This window comes from Scardinius erythrophthalmus (assembly GCF_964197995.2).
Source record: "Scardinius erythrophthalmus genome assembly, chromosome: 25".
NCBI lineage: Eukaryota > Metazoa > Chordata > Actinopteri > Cypriniformes > Leuciscidae > Scardinius > Scardinius erythrophthalmus.
This window is the reverse complement of record NC_138245.1, coordinates 29,516,576-29,542,800: the sequence shown is the minus strand read 5'-3', so window position 1 is coordinate 29,542,800 and position 26,225 is coordinate 29,516,576. Positions and strand designations below refer to the sequence as shown.

The following is a 26,225-nucleotide window of genomic DNA, read 5'->3' as shown; positions in this document are numbered from 1 at the left end:
TTTAACCGCTCTTCCCATAGTGGTGCTCATCTGAGACAAAATGACTATTTAAAAATAACAGTGGTTGCATAAATTCAATTAGAGGCTTTTGGTCACGGTGGAAGGGGAGCGAGGGCCAATTAAGCAGCCTGGGAGCCCTGAGCCAGCCTGACTGCTGACACAGAACAGATGACGGGGCCGCTCGCTGTTCACAGGCGTAATTGGCCAAAGCACATTAATCAAAACTGAAAAGAGGCTTCTGAATAGAGAAGGGAAGGAGAGAGATACGAGGAAGAGAAAGAGGGGACAGAAATTGGGGAGTGGGGGTGAAAGTGAAATGAGAAAGATAGAGAGAGGTGAGAAAATGAAGGAGTAGAATACAGACATGCGATATGACACAACTAGAACGTTCCTGTTACAATAAACTAAGCATTCTAGCTTTTGCATTGCATAAACAGTAGCTCTGTACGTAGCGCAGCCTAAAGTGTCAGTAGCGTAACCAAAACGGAACATAATAAGTGACTGATTTGGAACTCTACAATTGACTTTCAATAGAGTTTAACATTAGCATTTTTCTAAGGCTCACTGTGGCACTTTCTTCTCACAGAAAGGTGTCCGGTTCGAGTCCCGGCTGAGTCTTCTGTGTGGAGTTTGCATGTTCTCACTGTGTCTGCATAGGTTTTCTCCCGGTGCTCTGGTTTCCCCCCCCAAAAAAATGCAGTATAGAGATGCTAAATTATCCATAGGTGTGAATGCGTGAGTGTGAGTCCCAAGCCATGTAATAGGGAGTGTTGGGGAAAGACCTGGCGAACTACCCCGGAAAACACATCGCCAAGAAATTCATGGATGGCCCAACGCTATCTCATGACCAATTCGTACAAATTCGTACGAGTGATTAAAAGGTGGCTAATTCGTACGAATTCGTACGACCTCACTCGTACGGTTTGTCTAAACCCACGTGATGGGTGTGTTTAGGGGCGGGATCAAGGGTAGGTCATTCGTACGAGACGTATTTGGCAACTCGTAAAATACGTATACGATTTAGCAAAAATCTTACGAATTCGTACGAGTAAGGTCATATGAATTGGTACGAATTAGCCATCTCGTAAAATTCGCCCAGAGAATCACCAAGAGTCGGATCGGATGGGACTGAATGAATGATGATGATTTTACAGATTCCCCCTTGGATGATTGTTTCCACAGTGCATTCTGGGATTGCTGACTTTGAATCTTTTGGAAGTCTTTATACTCATGATTCCTTCAAATGCTGTCTAGGTAGGAGCTAGCTTGAACCAGGGCGGGAGGTCCTCTGGAGGAGAAGGGAGCGTGTGATAATCCTGCTCAATTACACTCTGATTGACACTGACAGAATCTGGGCTCTGACATACAGGACACAGATGAAAGCCATTATCGGCTGCTGAAACAAGCTGTCAGTCCTCAGAGGATGTTTACTGTACTAAATAGTGTGCATATGCTCTCTACCTCTCTCCTCTGGTCAGTCACACCTCACGTCAGCAAACACACTGACAGCCGCAGACAAACACTGCTCAGAGAGGCATCTAATGTGGGCATGCATGATATACTGGCGATCACATCATATCGGCCAGGATTAGCGCTTTAACATTGGAAGCATACAAAAACAGGACTTATTTCAATTCAGTCAGCACACTATTTTTTTATATGTAAACATAGGCATGAATTTTTTTTCCTACTGTACATTATAATATTTTGATTCTTAGTATGTACCAGTACAATTCTAGATTGGATCCTTAGTGTTCATTTACAGACAAATTATTTTTTACATCATTATTGGTTATCGTGACATAATCTGTTATCAATATTGCACCAAATTTCTATATTTCTACATGGGTGCATCCATCTCTGGTCAGATAAATTCAAAAACTGATCAATAAAATAAACTTGTGTAATATTTGGCAAAATCATATTCAATTTTTGCATATTGTATTGCCCAGAATTTATATATTTCTACAATGGTGCATCTATAATCTGTCGCTGTACATATAAATAAAAAAAATAAAAAAACGGACCAATAACTGATCATTCAGAAACTGAAAATAGGCTATAAACTTGCATAATATTGGCCAAAACAAAAATAAAAATAATTCCAGAATTTATATATTTCTACATCTCTGTTCTATCTCTAAGCATGTTTTCATAGAGATAAGCAAGAGATAAGCAGATAAATTCAATAACTTATAGAATGCCAGAATAAGATGCGTTTATATTTACGATATAAATAAAATAAAATAATAATAATAATAAAAATTATTATTTTTGCACATTGTATCACCCAAAAGTCCTATTTGAGTGCATCTATAATTTAAAAAAGCATTAAGTCAGTGTTTTTTCATACTGACCTTATACTTTTTTATACTGACCTTATACCGTATTTGAAATATCCCCACAGATCATGGCCGCAGTCTATCAGCTAACTGAAGGTTAATATGCCTTCTGTTTGGATGCACTGCAACGTGTGGAGTCACAATGGTCTATTCTTCTCCACTGATATGCTTGAGTGAGTATGGGATGGATTCAGCCACCAGGAACAAGCCAAACCACACACACACACACACACACACACACAGAAACGCACACCAAAGCTCTCTCGGAGAGAGAGAGAGAGAGAGAGAGAGAGAGAGAGAGAGAGAGAGAGAGAGAGAGAGAGAGAGAGAGAGAGAGAGAGAGAGAGAGAGAGAGAGAGAGAGAGAGAGAGAGAGAGAGAGAGAGAGAGAGAGAGAGAGAGAGAGAGAGAGAGAGAGAGAGAGAGAGAGAGGCAGGAGGTTTGTTTGCTAAAATCAGCAGGGGATCAGCACAGTGAAAAATGTCAGGTCAAATTGTTCTTGACAGTGTTAATATCTGCACCTCACAGCAATAATTACATGTAAATAAATAGCGAAATAGTGCTCAGCTGGAGTCTAAGAGGAAAGAACTGCTCGTGTGAGATAGCCAGCTGAGACTCCAACCGCTTACAGGCTCATTTTACAGAAACTGAGCCAACACGAGAGGAAAATAGACAAACTCAACTGAACTTGGGGTTTGCTAAGACAAGCATCACTTTATTATTGCTTATACTTAGAGTTAGTGATCTGAACAAGCCCTGAATACTAAATATTAACCCTATAAAGTCTACTGTATCATATGTGATATCTGAATTCCTAAAGCCTCTAATTTATCAACATGATAAAAACTTTGCTTTAAAACCTGTTGCACACAATCTACGGCATGCCTTCTGTCATCTGATAGTTGATACATTTTTAGCAAGTAAAAGGCGTTTTAGTGTAATTGTAAAAGAGCATTCCCTCCCTCTCCCTTCAGCTTGTGGTTCTCGAGTCTTTTTGCTGTGAATTCTGCACTGATTTTTGTCAAATGAAAGAATAACTTTCATATTGTTAGTAATATTTCAAGATGAACACCTACTGGACTGAAGCAACTTAGGTTTACTTGAATATCAATACATAATATATATATATATATATATATATATATATATATATATATATATTATGTTTTGCCACCCACAATAAAAACTACAGCTTTGATCATAAAAATAATTATAAGACATATTATTGGGATATATAGAGTGACAACATATTTATATGCATTTTATGTAAGTAGTCTGTTATATTGTTATTAAGATCTCCCTGATTTACAATCTATAGAAATGCCATCTTACTTTTTGACCATAAAACTTTCAGTATCTGCATCAAAAACATATTTTCTGTTTTCCTCCTCAACTATGAGCTCAATATTCTCACTATATCATACTATATGAGTCATAAAAGCCTGATGGGCAACATAAAACATGTGCAAGCTTTTTTTTATTATTTGTCTAATACTTTGTCCCATTAAAAACAAAAATCTTATTTCACTGTTATTTCACATGTCAGGTTGTACATGGTTAAACTTCGGTGCGTAACTGTTTGTGCTACACACATCATCAGTTCAAATCATTTTCCCAAATCACTTTTTCATGATCACACGCACACCTTTCATCTGGCAGATGATCAAATGGGTGAAAAACAACTTTCATTGAATGAGTGAGAGCATGGAGAGACGACAGCTGTCCCATGATGCTGCCAGAGTCCCGGCTCAGCGAGGGTCAGTGCGAAGGCAACCCGAGAGGGTGCCGGTGTTTGGGTGTAGATGTGTGTGGTTGGCATGGCGTGTGTGAGTTCGGTACACTGCTCATTGGAGTATTAATCACACCGGTGCACCTGTCAGAGTGGCATGTGGAACTAACACGACGCACATTTCACTAAGACGACATCCAAAAAGCCAAGGGATACCGAGCGAGGCTTATCTATGTCTGTTTAACCCCACGGTGACCTTGCAAAACCTCACCGGGCAAAGGTTACCTGGCAAAAAACGCCTTCACCTGCTAATAGGTGTTAAAATCCACTTTTACAACAGTGACAATAAATTGAAGCGGCGGCAACCAAAAAGATACCGAACGTGCCTCTGAACTTGATACGCCTAAGCATCGTAAATAGTGTTTTACTTGTAGCTACAAACGTTTTTGGACACTTGAGCCACCCTTAGAAATGTCTGAATGTTAATGCATTGAATATCAAGGATCACTTCTCTTCACTAACATTATTTTTCTTCATAACGTCTTTTAATCAGCTGGTGTTTTGGTGATTTTTAGTGGATGTATGAAGTCAGTTCTCCTCAAGTTCACACAGATGTAGTTCATCACATTAGCTATCAACATAATCCACGAACCACAAACAAACACAGTCACACAATACTGACTGTCTTCATATTAAACACTACACCAGCTGTTTTAGCATTTCAGATCTTTTTATCTAATGCAATGACATTCAGACTTTGAAAGAGTGTTCAAATACTTTGTTGGGTCACTATATTAAAAAAAAACTACAACTACCCTAAAAAATGCTGGGTTGTTTCAACCCATGTTTGGGTCAAATTTGTATAAACCCAACCGTTGGGTTAAACATTTTTTTTAATTTTATTTTAACCAATGGGTTGGTTTGTCCATATTTGACCCAAACATGGGTTTAAGCAACCCAGCATTTGTTAGAGTGTAACAAATCTAAAAACTTAAATTACACTATATGAAATATAATAGATTTGGCCTCTGCTAAAACAATAAATATAAGTCGTTCAGCATGTTGTGGTCTCTAAGTAATTGACATAGAAGATACGATCGGTGCATTTGTTTCTGTGTGTGTGTGTGTGTGTGTGTGTGTTTGTGGCTATATGCTCTCCATTCTCTCCATTCTCCATATTATGGGCATTTCCAGTTGCGTGGGACACACGGCATATGAATTGGTCTCAGTCGTTCCCTCCTTTAAATCCCTATCTCCTAGGATTTGCTGAAATTTATATTGGCTGCCTCTGCAAGATAAATGTAAATCGCATTCCCTTATATTTGCTATTTATCAGGATGCGGCAGCTCACTTTCGGCAGGGGAAAATATCTCTCACCCGCATACAAACAGCCTTGCATTTAAATAGCATTTTTATTGTCCGCCGTAGCCTTTCATCTGAACGGCGGGAAAAGCGTCTTCCTCTCCAGGGGAAGGAGAGGGAGGGAAAAAGAGAGACCAACACAGAGTTGTCTTGAGCAGCCTTGAAGGAAGCAAACGGGGAGGAAAAAGTGCAGCGAAATAAATAAATAAAGAGCAGAACTCTTTTTCTTTGAGATGAGAGAGTATGGCAGTATTGGACTCAACGGGTGACTGCTAGAAAGCCAAAGATGGAGGTTAAAGAACACAGACAGGCGTGACCTGAACTCATGAGAATGAAAACACCTGACCGTTATATTCTTCTGAACTAGAATCTTCAATTAGACACTTACTCTTTTTTGCATTTATACTGTAGTAAATGTGAGTGGTTTTGTGTAAACCCACCGTCACGATGCTAGAGTTTTGTGAGCGGCTCCCAGTTTATAAGATGCTCTGAGTGGCTTCTTTCTGGTCAAAACTCAAAAGTCAACCCTCAAGTCTCCATGACATTCAGGTGCCTCCTTCAATGTAAATCTAATGGATTTTTTTTCAACCACCAAGCAAAAATTTTAAGCTCAGTAATTTTTTTTTTTTTTTTTTAAATCTCTTATGCCCACAAAAGCTGCATTTATTTGATCAAAAATACAGTAAAACCGTAACGGTGTGAAACATATTTACAATTTAAAAGAGCAGTTTCCATATGAATATATTGTAAAATGTAATTTATTCCTGTGGTCAAAGTTGAATCTTCAGCATCATTACTCCAGTCTTCTAGCCTGGCAAGCCAGACCTACATCAAGATGTTGGGTCTGGCAACTCACCATAGACACGGCTCAATCCGAGGGGCGGGATAAACGGCTGTCTTTCAAATCCCTCTGCACGCAATAGGACAGCGCTTCAACCAACCAGAGCGTTTTCCCAACAGCGGAGCTTAGTTGATAGATTCAACTTTTGCCATATCTGGCCGGCAAAACTACAAACACATCTTCCTTTTTTAAGAATGACTTAAGTGACGTTCTTTGCTCTTTTCTCAAAGTAAAAACCTAACTCCAAGTCCTCCAGAGTCGCGGACAAAGCCGATTCGAAAGATGTTCGCCAGCAGCAGCCGCCATTCTTTGTTTTCGAGTAGCAGGTAACCGTCGCATCTCTGTCGTCATTATGTTAAGCCCGCCCCCGCCTACTCTATACGCGATGTGATTGGCCTGACCCAATTTAGGTTTTTGCAGCTCGAAAGTCAATGGAGAGTTGCTAGACTACCCTGGCTGCAAAATACATTCTGCTGCCGCTAGGGTGCGTCTAGATTTCTAGGCTACCGGTCTTCAGTGTCACATGATCCTTCAGAAATCACTCTAATATGATTATTTACTGCTCAAGAAACATTTCTAATCATTATCAATGATGAAAAATGTTGTGCTGCTTAATATTTTTGTGGAAACTGTGATAGGCCTACCTTGCTTGCAGGATTCATGGACGAATAGAAAGTTCAAAAGAAAAACATTTATTTGAAATATAAAACTTTTGTAACATTATAAATGTCTTTACTGTCACTTTTAATCAATTCAGTGCATCCCTGCTGAATCAAAGTATTAATTTCTTTAAATAAATAAATAACCTGACCCCAAACTTTTGAATAGTAGCATATGTGCCAAAGTTTATTACTTAAAATGTATGATCTGCAAAAATCAGTGCTAAGTTTGAGAAACAGAATAAGTGACCCGAATCTTAGAGAAGAACGCTAAAAGTTTCGTTTGGAACCTAAAAGAGTTTTACTCAGAACTTGTTTAGCTTCCACAAAGACACTTCTAATGTACTGATGCTTCAAAGAACCAAGAAACCATCAGACCACCCTGAAGAACCTTTACAGTAATGAAACATTAACAATGTTTGTAATTACAAAAGAAAGGTTCAAGGGCCCTCAAACCAGTGTCCAAGAAAAGATATTAGCCATCATGGTTTGACATTGGCACAATCACTTTCCATTGTCATCAGGCCTAAGACTACACTTACACGTAATGTCTTCTTCAGAGCCGTAAGCCTTACACCAAAACTACAGCTTTTGTTTTTTTGCCTGTGGCGATGATTTTGGCTGTCTGATGTTCTTGGCAGCTGCCAAGCAGGTCTTGTTTTTTTTTTTTTTTTTGGAAAGCCTCTTATAGGTCTTTTCCATTACTGCCAAATATAAACAGTATCTGGGCTTCTAATTATTAAGTATCAATTCCCCCTCTCGCAGCGCGCGCGCGCGGGGTGCGGATGAATGCCGCGCGCTCATCCGCTTTGATTCGTTCGTCGGGAGAGCGTGCCAGCTGACACGGTGCCCAGTCTAAGGCTTAATGCACAAGTTTTTAATAATGTGTGGGACTACATGCGTCTCAGCGGCTCATTGATATTCACGTGCCTAATGTCTTGTCAAAACTGCGAGGCGAGGGAGCCTGCAAGAGAAGCGAGCACTTTAAATTTCTGAGGTAGGTTTCTTTCCTTTTTAGTCAACGCCAGCACAGGGTTCTTAAACGTAATTCATCCCCTTTTTTCCAAGAAGGACTAATGGAAGAGGGAGAGGGTTGAAGCTTCTGCGCGCTTATCTCTGTCTGACAGTCGCGAGCAGCGGTTGGCGAGGGCTGGTGTTAGCGCGATGCTGTGCGGTGCGGTGCGGGCGAGCAGGCCCGGGGACAGGGATCAAAGAGAGGCTCGGGTGAGCGCAGTTTCTCTCTCTGATCCCTCCGGTGCCGAGACTCAACCCCGCTCGTGCGCTGCCGTACGCACTCACTCACTCACTCACTCACTCACCCACTCACCCACCCATCCGTCCGTCCATCCGTGAGCAGAACCTCATTCCACAGCACAAACACACTCCCACGGCTCTCATTTACACACGCGCACACACACGCACACACCTACCCCTAAACCCAGCCATCACAGAAAACTTTCTGCATTTTAGATTTTCAAAAAACCTCATTCTGTATGATTTATAAGTTGGTTTCCACATGGGGACCAAAAAAATGTCCACAAAAGGACAAGGATTTTGGAGGATTTTGTCCCTAAAACATAGGGTACACATGAATCATGCACACACACACACACACACACACACACACACACACACGCACAGATCGTATCTTCTATGTCAATTGCTTAGAGACCACACCATGCTGAACGACTTATATTTATTGTTTTAGTAGAGGCCAAATTTATTATATTTCATATAGTGTAATTGAAGTTTTTTTAGATTTGTAAAATGCTGGGTCAACCCGTGTTTGGGTCAAATATGGACAAACCAACCCATTGGTTTAAACCAATAAATTGGTCTCCAGGTTTAATGGGAACATCACATAGTAGGTAATGATTTTTATACTGTATACATTCTCTCCCATACACTAAACCTAGCCATCACAGAAAACCTTTTGCATTTGTACATTTTCAAAACACTATATTTAGTATGATTTATAAGCTGTTTTCCTTAAAAAAAATTAAAAATAAATAAAAAGTCCCCATGAGGTCAAAATTAACTGGTATTACTATCCTTGTGGGGACATTTGGTCCCCATAACATTGCGAATACCAAGTACACACACACACTGCCACTTCTGCTTCTTACTGTTGATACACACATTGATACAAAATTCTCTCTGCAACAACCTTTTCAATCTCTCAACACTATGTACTACTGATAGAAACTGTACTAAAAACTACTGATTAAAGAAATCCCATGTTTATGGACTAGTATTATGATATTGCCATGGAATTTTTTATTAAATGTATTTACATGTACCTTTGTAAATGAATATGGTCATTCTGTAATTTTGTGTCAAATTGTCAAAAAGTCAAAGAAAGCCTATGTTAAATATTTTATTTTTTATTTTTTAAGCATCCCTCTTACCCCCAGTAAAATAAATTTTGAAATTCAATGTAATTTTCATAGGGAAATAATGGCTTCCCAGCTGAGTCTGCAGATGCTGTTTCCCTCTCTCTCCCAGCAGGTGTCCCTGTCCGGCAGAGCAGTGGAATCCACCTCAGAGTCTCTGCCAACGAACACATTTCCCAGGACCCCTCTTAAAATCCCATTTAGAGAGGCATAATAGCCAGCATGAGCACCTGACATCACGATGTTCAGCGTGGTCTCTCCGGCGCTACTGTTCTCTGTGTAGAAACAGGAAACTTCTGCCTTATTTTCTCTAGATAACATCAATTAGAGATTTTCTGCTTGGTTACGGGACACTGAGGCATATTAGCCATATCAGTATGGACATTTGAAGGGTCATCGGGACAAAATATAACATGTTTGTAAAATAAACACAGCTTTTTTGTCTATTGGAAACTTGTTTTCCAGCATCTTCACATACTTTTGCATGTCTTCTACCCAAAGGAAGGGGGAAAAAAGCGTGTTTTCCTTGACATCTCCCAGAGCACATGTTCTTATCCATCGCCTGCTGTGCGACAAAATGAAATGGGGCGATATGGCTCACCTCAACCCAAAAGCATACCTGTGGGCCAGCCAACTAATGCCTAATAGACCCCATCTGACACTGCATCACTCCCAGAGCCTAAACTTCTAATCAAGGACTACGACAACAACAACCGCTGGTGGATGGCTTTTCCACTGGCCTGTAATGGGAAAATGTGCGCTGTCTGGATGGGTTACAACAAGACCTGTGCTGAGATCAGCAGGGGTCCATTACCGCCCGCCACTCGGCCACCACAACCCATTTACAGCCAATCGCCACATTTTGGTCAATCTGTACCAGCAACCAGTAGCCCATCAAAAGCAGACGTTAGGAGAAATAGGTCTTTGGTCTGAGCACATGCGCCTATCTCCGCCAGACAGGTGTTGTCTGCAAACTTCCAATATCAGGGAGTTATCTTTCATCGAAAAAATAAACGCATTTTATTTAAAAAATACGCTTTTTTGACATTGTCACAGGAGGCAATGACATCTGATGTTTTGGAAAGAGAAAAGGTTACCGGCAGTCACAGATCCACTTTCTTTTTATTGAACAACCAGCTTTATTTTACTAAACAACTACTGACATACGACCTCAAGTGCCTTAGTGCGTTAAAAACATGGCAAGAGAATAAAAGACACCAATGTTCAATAAATAGTTCAATTAAATATTATTAATAATATCGAGAATAAACAATTCTTCCACCTATTAATTGAACTAACGGGATCATGAACTAATAATGAACAGTTGTATAAATGTTAAAGAATAATGTAACAAATGTATTGCTTACAGAAAAAAGTGATCCAAGAAATCCATTGCCTTAAAATTATGAATTAAATAATCGTCATGTAATTGAAAAAATTAAGTTATGTGAACTTGACAATTATTTTTTTGCAATTACGCATGAAGTTTATTTACTTAATAATTTCAAGGCAACTGTTTTCCTCACTTTTCTTAAGTTAAGTCAACTAATCACTTTTTACAGTGAATGCATTTCTAATGGGACCTTACAGTGTTACCTATATATTATATGACATATTATTGGAACTGAGAATGAATGAAGGTTAGGGTCAGGTTAAGTGATGCCTGATATGACCTCAGCAGATGCTCTTGCACCTTGTGAAACCGAGATGAGGATTTTCCATGTGAAAGCTACGCTTGTGCAGACAGTTTGAGTTGTGCCTGAACTCTACCTCTCCTGTCAGAAACTGCATTTATCTCCTTACAATGAGAGCTTGATGACTCTCCCATATGGACGAGAGATGCATAGAGAGAGAGAGAGAGGGGCGGGGGGGTCCCAGATCAGAAAAATTAAGAAATTTAAAGTGAATAATTAAATTAAAAATATTTAAAAAGCTATTTGTTTTGATAAGTATCAGGACCATGGACATGTACAAATGATGGCATCCTTAAAAATATTATAATATATTTAAATGTTTGAAGTTTGAACAACTCATTCTTAATTATTTTCCATTAAAAATTATTGCTGTTAATTTTTTTTAAACAATATATAATATACTCACAAAATATTATTAATATTATATAAAATAGTTATTAAAACTAAGAAAGCTAATTGGCTGTGTCCCCTTTACTATCTATTGAAATTCATACATTTTTTAAATAAAACAAAAATTAATATATAGGTCCAATTTATATGAATCTATTAAACTATCAGTAACACTTTGCAATAAGGTCTAATTGGTTAACATTAATTAATCCATTAACTAATCAGCAATATATTTTTACAGCATAAGGTTATAAAAATGTTCTTGTTCTTATAGTTCACAGTACATTAACTATTGTTAACAGATGCCACTTCTGATCTTAAAAATGTATTAGTAAATGTTGAGATTAACATTAGCTAAGATTAGTAAATTCTGTAAAGTATTATTCATTGTTAGTTCATGTTAACTAATTTAGTTGACTAAAGTTAACAATTGAAAACTTATTGTAAAGCACTACCAAACTATATCAAGCGATCAAAACAAGCATTGAAACTTTTGAGTGTTAGTATACAGAAATATAGTGTTAAAAAATTCAAAACATGGCCATTGTAGAAAACTTAAATCTATTATTTCCTCCATTTAAATCCTGCAGACCTGATCCACAGCACTAGGCAAGAAACATGTACTATTTAGTAAGAGAAAGAGCAGCTGAGAAGGAAGCGAGAGGCTCCTTCGCCTGTGTTAAATGCTCCCATTAATAGAAAAAAGACCTCCATGTCTGCTGGTATTTACGGAGGTTTGGAGCGAAGGCATTAGTGCTCAAAGCCCCTGTGCCACGATTAACAATCTCTCTCACTGTAAGACGCCCATGTTATCCTTCCGACGTTGTAGTTACGAGGGGAAAAGCTCTTTTTTGTCACCAAATCCTTAATTCTTTCTTCTCTGGAAAAAAAGAGGGTAATACAGAGAATGTTTCTCAATCTGCTTTGAGAGAGCAGCGAAGAGAAAAGGAAACCCCCAATAAAACATGTGTGAACGAAAGGGTAATTGTGGACAAATGCAGCATTGAAATTCATTTTCAACTCTTTACACACCATTTCAATCTTATTTTATGCTTGTTAGCCACATCTTGTTGGTGAGGGTCGGCAAGACTGCCCAGTATTGATGGATAATTGTGTATAATTCACTCCTTACATGCGATTTGCATCAATACACATTATTTTTTAATGCTGGGGTATTTAAGACAGAACCGTTTCTAGAGAAAGTCAGCCTATAATACTCATTAATGGGGACCAAAGAGGATAAGTGGGAAATTCTTGCAGAAACAGAACCACAGCAACAACAATCCAGACACGACACAACAAGAGATCCGCAAAACAATGCACAAAAACACATATTCTCCAATGCTTTAGAGGAATAACAACTGAGTGTGACGTTAATGAATAAAGCAACATAGATTTCAGCTAAACAGTGTCTTTAGATTTAAATGTTTAAACAGTCGATTTTCTCTTAAAGTCACATAAGTCTTTTTGTCACATAAGCCACACAGGAATGAATGTTGTCCAATAGTGAAATTGCTATTGTTTTAGCGCACTTGATGATTCCCATCAAGTCCCATCTTCCTGTACTTCACATAATGAAAGTAAAATGAAAGCCATTTCATGCTGACTTTGAAGACTGATATAAAAAATGGCAAAGATTTGAGAATGATTATAATAAAGTTTATGCATGACTCAGGTGCTCTCTTTTTAAAAGCTGACTTTAAACTTAATTAAGTTTAAGTGCCTGAAAAAGAAACTAAGCAAACTTCACAGGGTTTGTGCTTTGGTTTCTCCATATCAGAGCAAAAATGATCTGTTTCCACACAAGAAGCTGATGCTAGCTTAATTCTGCAGCGCTCTTGATCTCTGAAGCATGCTGCCGTTCATTCATCGCTCTGGAAAGAGGCCTCTGCACTAACCTGTGGCGAAAGGCCGTTGCTCACGGGATTCATGTGGTTGCTTGAAGCTGACGGGCTCATGAACGTGTCTGAATAGCTGGAGAAGGAGTGCCGGTTGGAGGAGAGCCCGTAGGCAGAGCTGGTGTCCGCCGAAAGCCCACCCTGATGCATGGAGGACGGAGGCAGAGGCTGTGGCCGGTGTAAAGTACTGCTGCCATCTGAGACACACACACACACACACCATGAGACAGGAACAGCTAGCTATTCTACAGTATATGTACTTACTGTGTACCTATAAGAAAACACAGGGTAACATAAGGTAACTACATGGGTTAAGGTCCTTGCACACTGAGTCCGAAATTTTCGCATGCGTTTTTTCGTATTCGTGATTCGGTGGCTCTGAATTGTCAAAACACCATTCAAAATGCTTGCTACGGATGCGAAAAACGCAGAAAATCAAACCCGATCCGAATTTTTTTATGACGGACGAAAGTTTCGGAGGCATGATTGACATAACGTCAGGTCGTATTTATTTTTTAACGTGCGAAAATGTCAGTGTACAAGGGCCTTCAAGCTTAGGTTTAGGGGTAGGTTCAGAGTTATTACCTAGTTATTACCCAGTTATTGTCATTACTATAATAAGTTCATAGTATGTACATGCAACTGTAAAATAAAGTGCTACCGCTATTTGTGTTTAACATTAAGTACCAAAATGTAGTAGAATATTTTTGGACCTCTATGGTTAAAAACATTAATTCAGATATGCACCATTGTACTGCAATTCATAGGGTAAACATTTAGTATATTATGAAACCATAGTGACAAAATTTGTGAAAGCACGTTGTATTTGCAGGGTTATACACCACCTTATTTTGGAAGAAATCTCTTGTACTCACTAAGCCTGCATTTATTTGATCAAAAATGTTTTATTGTGAAATATTATTACAATTTAAACCATATTATATTATATATTATATATATTATAATACAATTATATATTATATTATCAATATGTAACCTATTCCTGTGATCAAAGCTGAATTTTCAGCATCTTTTGTAACAATTTCTTTGTAAAACTTCTTTTGTAACAATTTCTTTCCTGTCACTTTTGATCAATTTAATGCATCCTTGCAAAAAATAGCCTATAAATAAAACTCTTAGTGTCCACAAACTTTTAACCGGTAGTGTGTATCTACAGGGGGCTATGGACTACTGTGCATTACCTTGCGAGAGAGTGGTGCCTGGATACGTTGACTCTGGAAGCTGATAGGTCGATAAGGTTGGCATGCCGGTGGGCGGAAACCCTCCGGGCAACAAATGGTTAAAAGCTGCCAGCTGATTTGCTCCTGCTTGTTTGCGCCACCTTGCTCTTCGGTTGCTAAACCAGACCTAATAAAAGAAGATGGAAGTACAATTTAGAAAAAATAAACAAGACAGACAGTTGTGCAAAGACGAATACTAATCGTTTTAAACAAGATTTCATCCACATAACCTGTAGTGTTCCAGACAGGTTCATGTGCATGTGTGTGGCAGAGAGCGCGTCCTCATGGGAAACCGTCTCTTAGCTCATGGCGAGGTCCCTGTTGTTCTAGTTAAGTGGCTAAAGCTGTGATCTGTATAAACAGGCCGCTTTGAGCTCGAGAGGTCATATACGGGTCAGAGGTAGCCCACACATCTCCTCAACAGACATCTTGAGTATGTTTACCTACCTGTCGGACACTTTAAAGACTTTTCCTGCAGAAGTGTTGTCTGAAACACACATGGACGAGTACACACACATCTTTCACATTCATAATCAAGCTACTACTGTGGATGAACTGTTTCGCTTTAATTAATGCAGACCAAGTAAATGAACAATCATGATTTTGAGCTTCCCAAAAAAGCACTCTATGAACAAAACTACAAGTTTGAGACTTTTTCTCATTTAGTGTCATGAATGTGAACGCAAAGTTTTAACACCTCAGTGTGTTTTGGTAAGGCTGTAGAAATGTTCTCCCTATGATGCCGTCAAATTGACATCCCAATGGTTTCCATGAGATTCGACAAAAATCAACACTTGAGAAAAATAGAAAAGCTTCGTAAAATGTAATATTCTATATGTATAGTAAATATATAGTAACTATATTATCATCAAGCTCTTTATGGATATGCATGTATGTCTAACTTTATCTGCATATATACATACAGTATATTCATGATATATACAATATTACATATCTCAACTGCTTGAATGCTTGTATCGTTGCAAAATGTGAACTATATTATCGTCCGGCTTTGCTAAATGTGACTATAAATCAGATTTTTATAAACATTAACATAAGGATTTTCTGCAAAGCTTTGAAACAATGTGTATTGGGAAAGTGCTATATCATTACATTTTATTGATTGATGTGACTTTATTGTAGTTTGTCAAATCTGAAATCTATATTTTATAATTTGCAGTCAATTTGAACCCAAACGGAGGATCTATTTTAATCACCAGAGGCACTTAAATGGCCAAAAAAGAAGATTTTTTCAAAACAATTCAGAAGAAAATTTGAGTGGCGCTTGCCCATGCGTTATTTGCCAATTCAAGTCGATCCAACAGATCCAAACAAATGTTTATAAAGCACCAGAGAGTTACAGTGTTTACATTATTCAGGAATTAAGTCTTCAAATGCTTTACTCATAGGTGTGCACATTAAACAAGGAATTATTTTAACACTGAAAAAATTACACACTTTAAGTCAGACCAAACTAACCTTCCATTTCAACCAGACTGACTTCAGACAGTTGTCTTGAAACGAGGACGATTTGCACATTTTAAACAGCTTCTCCTCCATCAAAACATGAATATAATTAGCGTCTCTGAAAGCAGCCCGCTCTATTTCACAGGGACAAGACCGCGGCCCTGCGTATGTGAAAGGTTGGAGGACATTGATCTATGCCATGCACTGGCAATTCATCCGCGTTTAATACACTGTCAGGGCAGTTCATCTACCGTTGTGTTTAAAACGGGCCAGTCCATTGTGCGTCCAGATGAAAGGTGGGGACAAAGGCCTCTCAATACACCAGGCTGAAAAGTGTCCACAAAGAGTGGGCGTCCCTTTTTAAACGTGCCTTTAAGAGCTCCACTTTCATGGTACGCACACAAGGACACTCTCTATTCTGATGCAACGACAGCGTAGACACACTCTACAAAACACACTGGCCCTTTCTTACAAAGCGTTGCTTACATTGTCCATGTGCAAAACTGTCAGGCCACTAACAGCTAGCATCTCATTCAGATGACTTCAATGGCTCGCCAACGTTTGATGCCACTAAAGATGACTCTTACCCATCTGTCATGCGTCGGATTCGAATCTTTCTTTTTTACGTGAAACCCCCACCCGACCGTCATCCTCTTTTCGGAGGGTTTAGGAGGAGACGCTTCACCCCCTCTGTCCGCCTTGAGCCTAGACCTGGTGTTCCAGACAGATAAAAGATGGTCTCGCGTCTTGAAGAAACTCGGGAAATGTGCTGGGATTCGAACGGATCTCCTATTGGGAATCGGAGGAACGGTTTACGAAGAATGGAAGAACGCTGTGGCCTTCCCCCACAAATGCAAAAGTGTCCCGTTCTTCTGTGCCTCCTGACCCATGACCTCTGAACCCCACGCTCAAACCCTTCATCCTTTGATGGTGTCTTCCTTCTTTCTTCTGCCGCAAAGTGCAGACACTCTCTTCTGTGACATGAGCGAGGAACATTTATTCGTTCATAGCATTGTTTTTTTCATGCACTGGTCCATTTTGAGATTTTGCTTCCTTAAAGTCATCCTGCATGTAGTCAATCATTTTATCCCTTAAAACTCACTTTTGATCACCAAATTTCATATTTTTCCCTTGAAAAACAAAGTCTTCGTGCCTTAAAATAGCTTGAATGTAACTCTGCACCCTTGCCTCATTTAGTATACGCGGTTCTATGAATATGCAAATGAGCCCCGCCTCCACTCACTCACTCAGCTCAGAGATCCACTGGTTGACGATCACACGTTGATCTGATTGGTTACAAGGTAGTTTGTGACGTCAGAAACACCAGCGATTTCAAACCGTGTTTTTGAGACTGTCTTTGGTTCACTGCAGTTTTAAGGAGGAAATACTCAGCAATGGTGTCGACTTATGAATTTACACATGGTTTGTCTTAAAGCATATTATAAGATAGACATAGACATAAACAAAATTAAAAGCTTGATTTTCACAACAGGGGGACTTTAACATGTTCTCTTTTAGACAAGTGGAACGAAAACATCCAAATGTACATTTTCTATCTATTTGCGTCAGTAGATTTCAATTACATTACATGTCTTTCAAGGCTGTTCTCTCAAAATGAGTCAGAAATCTCGTCTATTTTACAGACTGATTTATATAACATTTTATTCCTCTAAACATAGTGATTTTTCTTCTGGCTGTTGACAATATTTTCTGATTTATGGAGTGATAAAAAGAGAATTCCAAAAGCCTCTTTGTAAAAACCCATGAACATCTGCTGAGAAAGTCAATTCAATCATGTTGACTTTAAGCAAAAGGTCATTTAATCTCATCAAAGTCAAAAAGGTTTTGTTTTCTGCAGGAATATGTCAAAGCCAACTTTTATCGCCTTAAAATAGTGGTTTGTTTCTTCTCGGCTTTATGTTCGATCTCTTTCCTCCACATTCACACTAGCACATAAACTAATCTCTGCACATGCAAGACCACACAATCTGTAAGATGCATAATGCTTTGACAATTCATAAAGAGATTTCGGATCCATCGTTGTAAGTGATCCGCCTGCATCCCTGTGTCAGAGTGTTTACGACAGCCAGCAGATCTTGTGGCTTTACCATGTGCTCTGCAAAGACTCCCGTCTGCCTTAATCACACCAGCAGCCTGTGAAGCATTTCTGTCTAAGTGAATTTGCTTTTGAAAACAACCTGGCGTCACAGAGGTACACAAGTTAACTCTTATCAAGTTAAACGTTGAGCCCAATATGCCTAAATAAATACAGTTCTGTTTTATAGCAGGGAGAGATGCGTCACCGTAGTGCCTGACCCGAGATTATGTGCGAGTGTGTTTTCTGGGTCGCTCCAGTCGTACCCTCTGAGCTGGATTTGGAACCCATCACAAAGTCACCTTGAACAGTCCCACACTCCCCTTCTCGCTGTCTGCAATCCAGCCTAATTCCTCCACTGAGACGGTTTTCATCCAACCCACACCAAAACCACATGAGGAAGAGTTTCAGCGGCGTCCGCTGACAGCGGTTCTTAGCATGAGATGACGGGCGAGAGGGAGAATGCTCAAACAATGCGGCTGATACAGGATAAACAGTTTGAAATAACGATAAATAAATAAACAGGTTTGGTTTATGCTGGGTTATGCATATGAATACATTTGCACAAGCATTAATTTAAAAGGACAGTTCACCCAAAAATTTATATACCGTATTATAACATTCTAATGAATAATGACTTTCATTCTGTGAACACAAAAGAAGATATTTTGAAATAATGTCTCATGTTTATATAGCACTTTATACAATATAGATCATTTCAAAGCAGCTTCACATTAATAAACAGGGAAATAATAGTGTTCATTTAGTTTAATTCACCAAAAATAATTTCAGCTGTACAAATCACATTGTTCAGCTCAGTTTAGTTCAGTGTTGTTTAAGTTCAGTTCAATAATAGTGGCAGTGTTGCAAAGTTCATCAATTATGAAACAAATTCAGTATATTCAGTAGAATTTACCAAAAATGATTAAACAAATTCAATTTCAGCCGTTAAGCAGCTCTACAGAAGGCAATGGCATCAGCATTCAGCTCAAGTCAGCTCAGTGTTGATTCAATTCAGTTCAATAACTGAATGTCAGTGTTGCAAAGTTAGTGTCATTATCCAGAGCAATCCAGTTTTGTTGCAGTTAAACTGATAATATTACTGAATATTAATTGTCTTTTAAACTCCAATATCAATGAAAGTCGATGCCAGCATTCTTTAAAAAAAATCTTCTTATGGTTGTGCAGAAGAAAGTAAGTAATAGAGGTTTGAAATTAAATGTGGGCAAGTAAATGATGACAGAATTTACATTTTTGAGTGCACTATCACTCAGCTTCTCACACACTTTGAGATTTGAGGTGTGCCGAAGTGATGTGTGTCTGGCTGGTCGTGTGTAGTGTACATTTGTTTTGATCATTACGGTCTATAAACCCAAAGACAGAGCAGCGTCTGGGCTCAACGCTGTCCCTGTGTCCAATGCGGGTGTCTGTGGAGATTTGTGTTTACTGCACACACCTGTCACGGATAAACGGGATAAACCTGTGTGCACACACACAATGTTTCTTATTCCTGTCTTTCATAGGATGTTTCCCTTGTTTGACCACTGTGTACACCAAAACACACACAAACACCTGTGCACTCCATAAGTCACTGTCACAGTCGCCCGTAAATCCAGGATAGACTTGGACACGACAACAGTCTCCTCTGAAATCTGTTTCTTCTTTAGGAAAATTTTGTTAAGGGAAGCTTTTAAAAGGTTTCAGGCCGATCACCTCGTGTTTCAAAGGAATAAACATTAAACATGGGCGACATCTGTTTTTATACCAACAAATGCGATTCAGTCTAACAAGCAATGTGTTGACTACACATCAAACAGTCATTTTTTTTCTCTTTCTTCTGTGGCCTGCTTGAATTCTCTCGCTCTCTTTCTCTCTGTCTGGTGCTATGCTAATTAACATTACTGGGAACGCGAATTGCAAAAAGGAGACTGGGATTACTTAGATAAGAATCAACGAACACAAAGCGGCTAAAAGAAAGTAATTTAAATTCTAATAATGCGAAACTGTTAGAACATTCTCACTGATGCATTGCAACAATTTTACTCTTTACAGTCTTCATAAATCCTATTTATTCTTTTATGGTGCACAAGCTAAGACTCTCAGGAACAGAGTTGCCTGTTGGGCTGGATGGGATTTTCTTGCTCACATTTTCCTGGTCATAGGGTGCAAGGAATTGCTGGAATAATATATGGAATATTGCCACAAGTTTGCATGCAGTATGTATTATAAAAACTGTAGAGGAACCATAAAGAGACAACATCAAAACATAATGCCTTTACAAAGTGCACTAATAATACATATTTACTATCTTCCCCATTTTTTTATTTTGTATTAATACATTCTATGCACTTTAAATGCTAAATATCTTCAGCTACATCCTGGCCAAACACCTCAAACTACACAGCCTCCCCTTCATAGCCTAGCAGTTAGCATTAAAACGCTAGCATTAAAACCGAAAACTCCCAGGTAGAGAATCAACTTCCTGCCAAATTGATTTCTACGCTTCATAAAAGGAAATGCTTAGACCTTATTAGATTCTACTAACTATAATGGCTGCATGGAAAATGCGCACGGCTTGTGAAAGGGGGATCTATGTCAGAAAGCAGGAGCTAGCAGCGTGGCTCTCTTATGACTGCTAACTTGCTAACTTCAGACTGAATTAGAACAGAATTCACTTAATCGTAGATGATTTATAACAATCACCAGCCTTTCTGCCTCTCCATAGCTGGTTGAAAATTCTCTCTTTGTTTCACCAAGCTTACACTGAGAATGGCCTGTAAAATCGTCTCCTTCTGCTAATGGTCTGAGCAGTGGCTTGGCTTCCTCAGATGTCACATGGCATTAATGTGGTGCTCATTCACCTCATGGAAGTAAAGCAGCAGGACTGTGAAGCCACAGGGAGAAAGATTCTGCTAGGCTACATAACCCTGTCACAACCCTTTAACAACCCGCTTCCATCAAACCAAACTGAAACCGAACCGGGAGAGATATGGTCTGGATTACCTGATTTGTCAGATAAAACCACAGAGGATCTGAGGAAGGTTGGGGTAGCTGGATGTGCTAAGGTCTCAATGAAGATGGACAGGATGGAGATCTTCAAATAACAGGAAAATCTCAATTGGTGCAGTTATTTACCATAATTAGATAAATAGAATGACATTATGTGATACATGATAGATGCATGATTATCTGTATCTGTTTTAGAACAATTTAGGAATAACTTCACAACATTCACCAATACAACAAAAATGTTAGCTAAAACTAAACTGAGGATCAAAAAAATCAAACATGATCAATTTATATTCTATATACTCTTTAACAGAGTTGAGCAAAATTCGGAATTGTAAAATTGGCTTCCTTTAAATTCATGAGTGTGCATTTGAATTGAATTGGGCACATCCCACAGGAAGTTGGAATGACAGGAAGAGAAATGTATTCAACTGCAATTCAAAGAAATTCAAAACAGGACACACTGGTCAAATTTATCTGGTTAATATATCAACTAAATACAATTTAGATCTATAGATCTAACATTCAAACCTTCAAACTTCAAGGCATCTTAACCATTTTCAAAACTCTCAAGAGCAAATGTTTAAAGTCTAGTTAAAAAATCTAGTACTAGTTAAACCTACTTCCTTACATTCAAATTTAAACTGGAATTCTGTATCCTGTTTGCTACCTCAATTCAAATTTTGGAATTTAAAAGGCATTTAATTCTGAATGGTGCACAACCATGCTCTCCATTTTACTTTCCATGCATATCGTTGCCTCAAGACTGCAGAAGGAGGGTTTTCTAACACGCTCTGGAGTTGATGATCCAGGGGTGGAGAGGCCCCTCTTTTGGCCCCTGTCTCACCCCAATGCCCTCTTCTCCACTACACTGACATCTGCCAGATGGGTCTGCACAGCTGTGGCGGAGCAGGTCACCAGCCGGGCCAAAGGTCTGATCTCACTCTGGCCTGGAAGGAATCTCTATACAGAAACCTGCCGACATACCCGAAGCCAAACCAGTGGGAACTTCAGCGAAACCCCCCTAATGGTAACTGCATGAAGAAGAATGCATTCTTGCCATGAAACAGCATGTCATATTTTATTAGAACCCTTGAAAAAGTCTCTGCCAATGCAGCTGGCATAACTTGGCATGTACGACTGGTGGAATGTCTTGTTGGGTCTCGTGCCAAACTCGCACACCTCACTGAATTAGTGTTTTGGGTGGGTTAAACGCATCAAGCACCCTTTATTGTCAGTCCAATGGGAGGTCAAAGTGTGAGCTGTGATGAACTGCACTTTTATGAGTAAATCTACATGAGTACTCCACCAGACTGACTCTTTTAACAGTTAAACGTCAGTGGCAAAACCACATGAAATCCTCATTTGGAGGGGGGCAGATTTGGGGAGGGCAAGAACATTTACAATATACTCCACAGAGAAATGGCACAATCCCCCCTAAACACTGGACCAAGCGCCGAACAACATTGAAGACCTATGGCTGTTATTTACTGTGCTTAACCAGAGTCACTTTCTTAGGGTGACCTTTTTGGAAGATTCAGTTTGAGTTGACCTTTGGAGATTTTCAAAGTGTTCCAGAATTAGATTATGAGAAAAATTACATTAACAAATTATATCCATGACTCGAATACCTCAGCTTTTCACATGATATCCCTTTAACCCTATTATGTGGGAGGGGGAGATATGTCCTTTTCGTTATTCTGCCTTGTTCAAGGTTTTCTTCTGGTTCTATCTCTTGTCATTTACATCAGTTACCATAAATACACCAAGCACCCCCGGGGATTCTTGCGGGCCAAGAAATGCACAATTGACCTACAAATATGGCTCATTCTTTGCCATAACATGCTGGAACAGAAGACGCCTGTCTTTGACAACCATGTGGCTTTTCATTGACCAATTAGAGGCGTTTTTTCACACTCTTGGTCATACGCTCATTATCATCACTGCTAATATGGATCTACCATCCAGTGATGATAACGAACATAAGACCGAGAAGTCTAGTATTTTAACTCGGGACTTTCCCATTTCACCCTTTAGAAATCCCCAAGACGCCACTATCTTTTGCAATGCTGTTTAAGTAATAATGAATGCTTTTACATACACCAGAGCTTAGCAGACATAAACCTACAATCAATGCAAATCGGTCCCCTAAACACATCATGTGTGAAATATTGCAAGAAAACAGGCATAGCATAAATCTCTCAACATTCTCCCAAGAGTGTGGAAGCAACCATTTAGACACATATGTCTTCTTTCTTGAATGCTAAGAGACAGACAAAGACATATGTTGAATCAGTTACCCTGCCTGTGTACGTTCTGGTGAGGAACCTAAGGATAGATTGTCGAGATCTACGGAGGACGACATGAGTCGGGGTGAGTTTGGAGAAACCTAGACCCCCGACCCCCACCTTGCCGAGTCTTTTACAAGCGCTTGATTGATTAATGTTGTTGTCAGGGAACAGAGTCCCCAGAGTAAACCAGAGGGATCCTTTCTGATATGTAGAGGGATTTACAAGTAGCGGCCAGCTTTCAAGTGCTGGGAAGCGATCGCCGGCCAAGGGAAGAGATGAGAAATCCATCAGGAATGCATTTTGTCTGTTCCTCTTTCTTCCCTTCTCTTTTTCCCCATCCCTCTTTTTGTCTCCCACTAGTTCGGAGTGCAGCTGCTGCTATAATTCTACTGTATTTGCTTTGCGGTGTTACATAAAACTATAGGGTTCACAAACTGTCAGGAAGCGTCCCAAAGACTCAGAGTGAAAGTAATAGGGCTCCAACTGACATGTGACCAAGAGTGATGTACTCCCGGAGGTCAAACAATTAGTCTCTGCAGAATAAATAAATATAACAAACACCGCCAATAGACAGAGCCATGTGGATGACAAGAGAAGAAACGACTCCAACAGGAGGTAAAACAAATGTGATAGTACTCAAACATAATACATTCAAGGTCAATTGCAAAACTGTCCAGGGGAAATACAGCTATCGGTGCAAGTGGGCGTATCTCACCTGTACACGAGCCTCGGTCAGTTTGGTCCTCTGTGCGAGCTCCTCTCTGGTGTAGATGTCGGGGTAGTGTGTCCTCTCGAAGGCCTTCTCGAGCTCCTCCAGCTGCTCCGCCGTGAAGGTGGTACGGCTGCGTCTTTGTTTCCGCTTCAGGGGCAGGTCTGGCTCCGACTCTATATCTGAACCCTCGTCCGTACGATTACCTGTGTGCACAGTTTGGAAATAAGTCTTTGAGTGGCTTCGAATATCACCACGAGCTTTAAAAAAAAAAAACACGTTATTTAAAAAAATGTGATGCGTACAGCAATTAAAAACCTCAGCTGTCATCTTTAAGCGGCAGTATACCGGCACATTTGTCAACGGAAAACGACCGGCTATCACGACGATATTAATGCTTCCGTTATCTCGACATGTCAATGGAGAGCTAGATACCGTTTTATTGGGTCTTATTCATATGGGAGAAGTCTTCAGACACATAATCCTGCCACTGAGCCCTGGAGAGGCCTGGGGGACGTAACTGTGAGGGTTAGGGTAATCTACACCAGACACCTTGCTCTAGCACGTCCGCCTTATTCTCTCTTCAGCGGCCTGGGGCTAACTCCTAAGAGCAAGTGTTTGAAATAAGAATGTATGAGACTTCTGGGCCATTGAATCCCTCCCTTTGTGTTTCAAGCTAGTGTTCAAAAATATATTACAACATATTTTACATTACTTTTTTTTTTCAGGCATGCAGTCAAAGACAAGTGCAGATCGCAGTTGGCAGTTTGCATTTTAGCCAGAGGAGAATTTCCCCGGCACAAAGACGAACACTACTACGACCGAGCCAAGAGGAGCGTTTGTAAGGAGAGATATGGAGTGTGTTAAGATATATTACTGAAATACATTACCATGATAATTGATTCTAAAATTGCATCATACTTTATTTGTCAGCCACCTCTGTATATCTATTCACGGCAGCAGAAAGCTTGTGAAAGGTCCTGTCACAAAAATCACACTTCTACATTTGCTTTCTTAAAACGCATGAGTGCTAACAAGCAGCGTAGCTTGAGTCTTGCTCCAGGCCCTTTGGTCTTGCATCATCCATGGGGGAAAGACAGAAAAGAAGGGCTTCGAGCTCCTTCCCCCGCAACGCCACAGCTGCCACGACGGAGACAAATCTCCTTTGAGCCATCGTGCGCGCTCTCTGCCCACTGCTGATCAGCAGGTTCCTGCACCCTGGACCACTTCACACGAGTTTTCCTGCATCTCTGTTTCCTTCTGCCAGACCAGAGCCTGATCATCTCTCCCAAACCCCCATCTGCCAGGCCTCTTCTATGGCTGATAGGCTGCCAGGAAAAGAGGTTACAAAAAGGCCTGTGGGAGTGCGAAAGTGTGTGTATATTAGTATGTGCATGGGCGTGCGAGTGTGTCCGTGCGTATCGGCGAATGCATTCTTCTCGGTGCATGTGCAAGTATTGGGTGCACTTGAAACTGACAATAGAGGAAGAACAACCACCTAACGCAATGCAACCATAACAATAAAAAGAACCAAACTGCAGGCGTACAAGTGATTTGGTGCATGCTTGCGTATCCATGCATGCATTCTTCTTGGTGCATGTCAGTTTACTTGCACAATAGAAGAAGCAAAATTTATAATTATCAATAAAACTCTGAACGTACAAGTATGTTAGTGCATACTTGTGTATCAAGACATGCATTCTTTCTGGTGCATGTGGATGCACATGGAAATAATAAATATAAAAGACAAAACAATCTAGGGTTTTGTGTATTTACTAATGCATTCTTCTTGGTGCATGTGCATGTATATGGTGCAACGACATCAACAACAGAAGGAAAAAAACCTTCCGCAATGCAACCGCTTCAAGACGAACCAAACTGCTGCATTCTCCAGACCGGCTCTGGAGTTTAATTAAACAAGGAATTAGCGGATTATATGGAGACTATCATTACAGACCACTCGAGCAGTCTTCACAGAATGTCTTTTTGTCTCCCCAAGCTCTGGCTCAATGATTCTCAATGGATTACATGCGACCGCAGGACATGAGTCCGCATTCATTAAATCAATTCCTCCATCTTCCCCCATTTAATAAAGATTGATTTTTT

At 39.7% G+C, this 26,225-nt stretch overlaps 1 protein-coding gene across 2 annotated transcripts in view; it reads right to left on the bottom strand.

Moving 5' to 3' along the window:
- pax7a (paired box 7a) overlaps nt 1–26,225 on the bottom strand; it is a 59,326-nt gene that overhangs the window by 10,606 nt on the left and 22,495 nt on the right. For both annotated transcript variants that reach the window (XM_081357504.1, XM_081357505.1), the window contains exons 5-7: nt 24,126–24,325; nt 14,510–14,675; nt 13,308–13,504 (exon numbers count right to left, since the gene is read on the bottom strand). In XM_081357504.1, the coding sequence (XP_081213630.1) occupies nt 13,308–13,504; nt 14,510–14,675; nt 24,126–24,325 (563 nt within the window). The remainder of the gene's footprint in view (nt 1–13,307; nt 13,505–14,509; nt 14,676–24,125; nt 24,326–26,225) is intronic.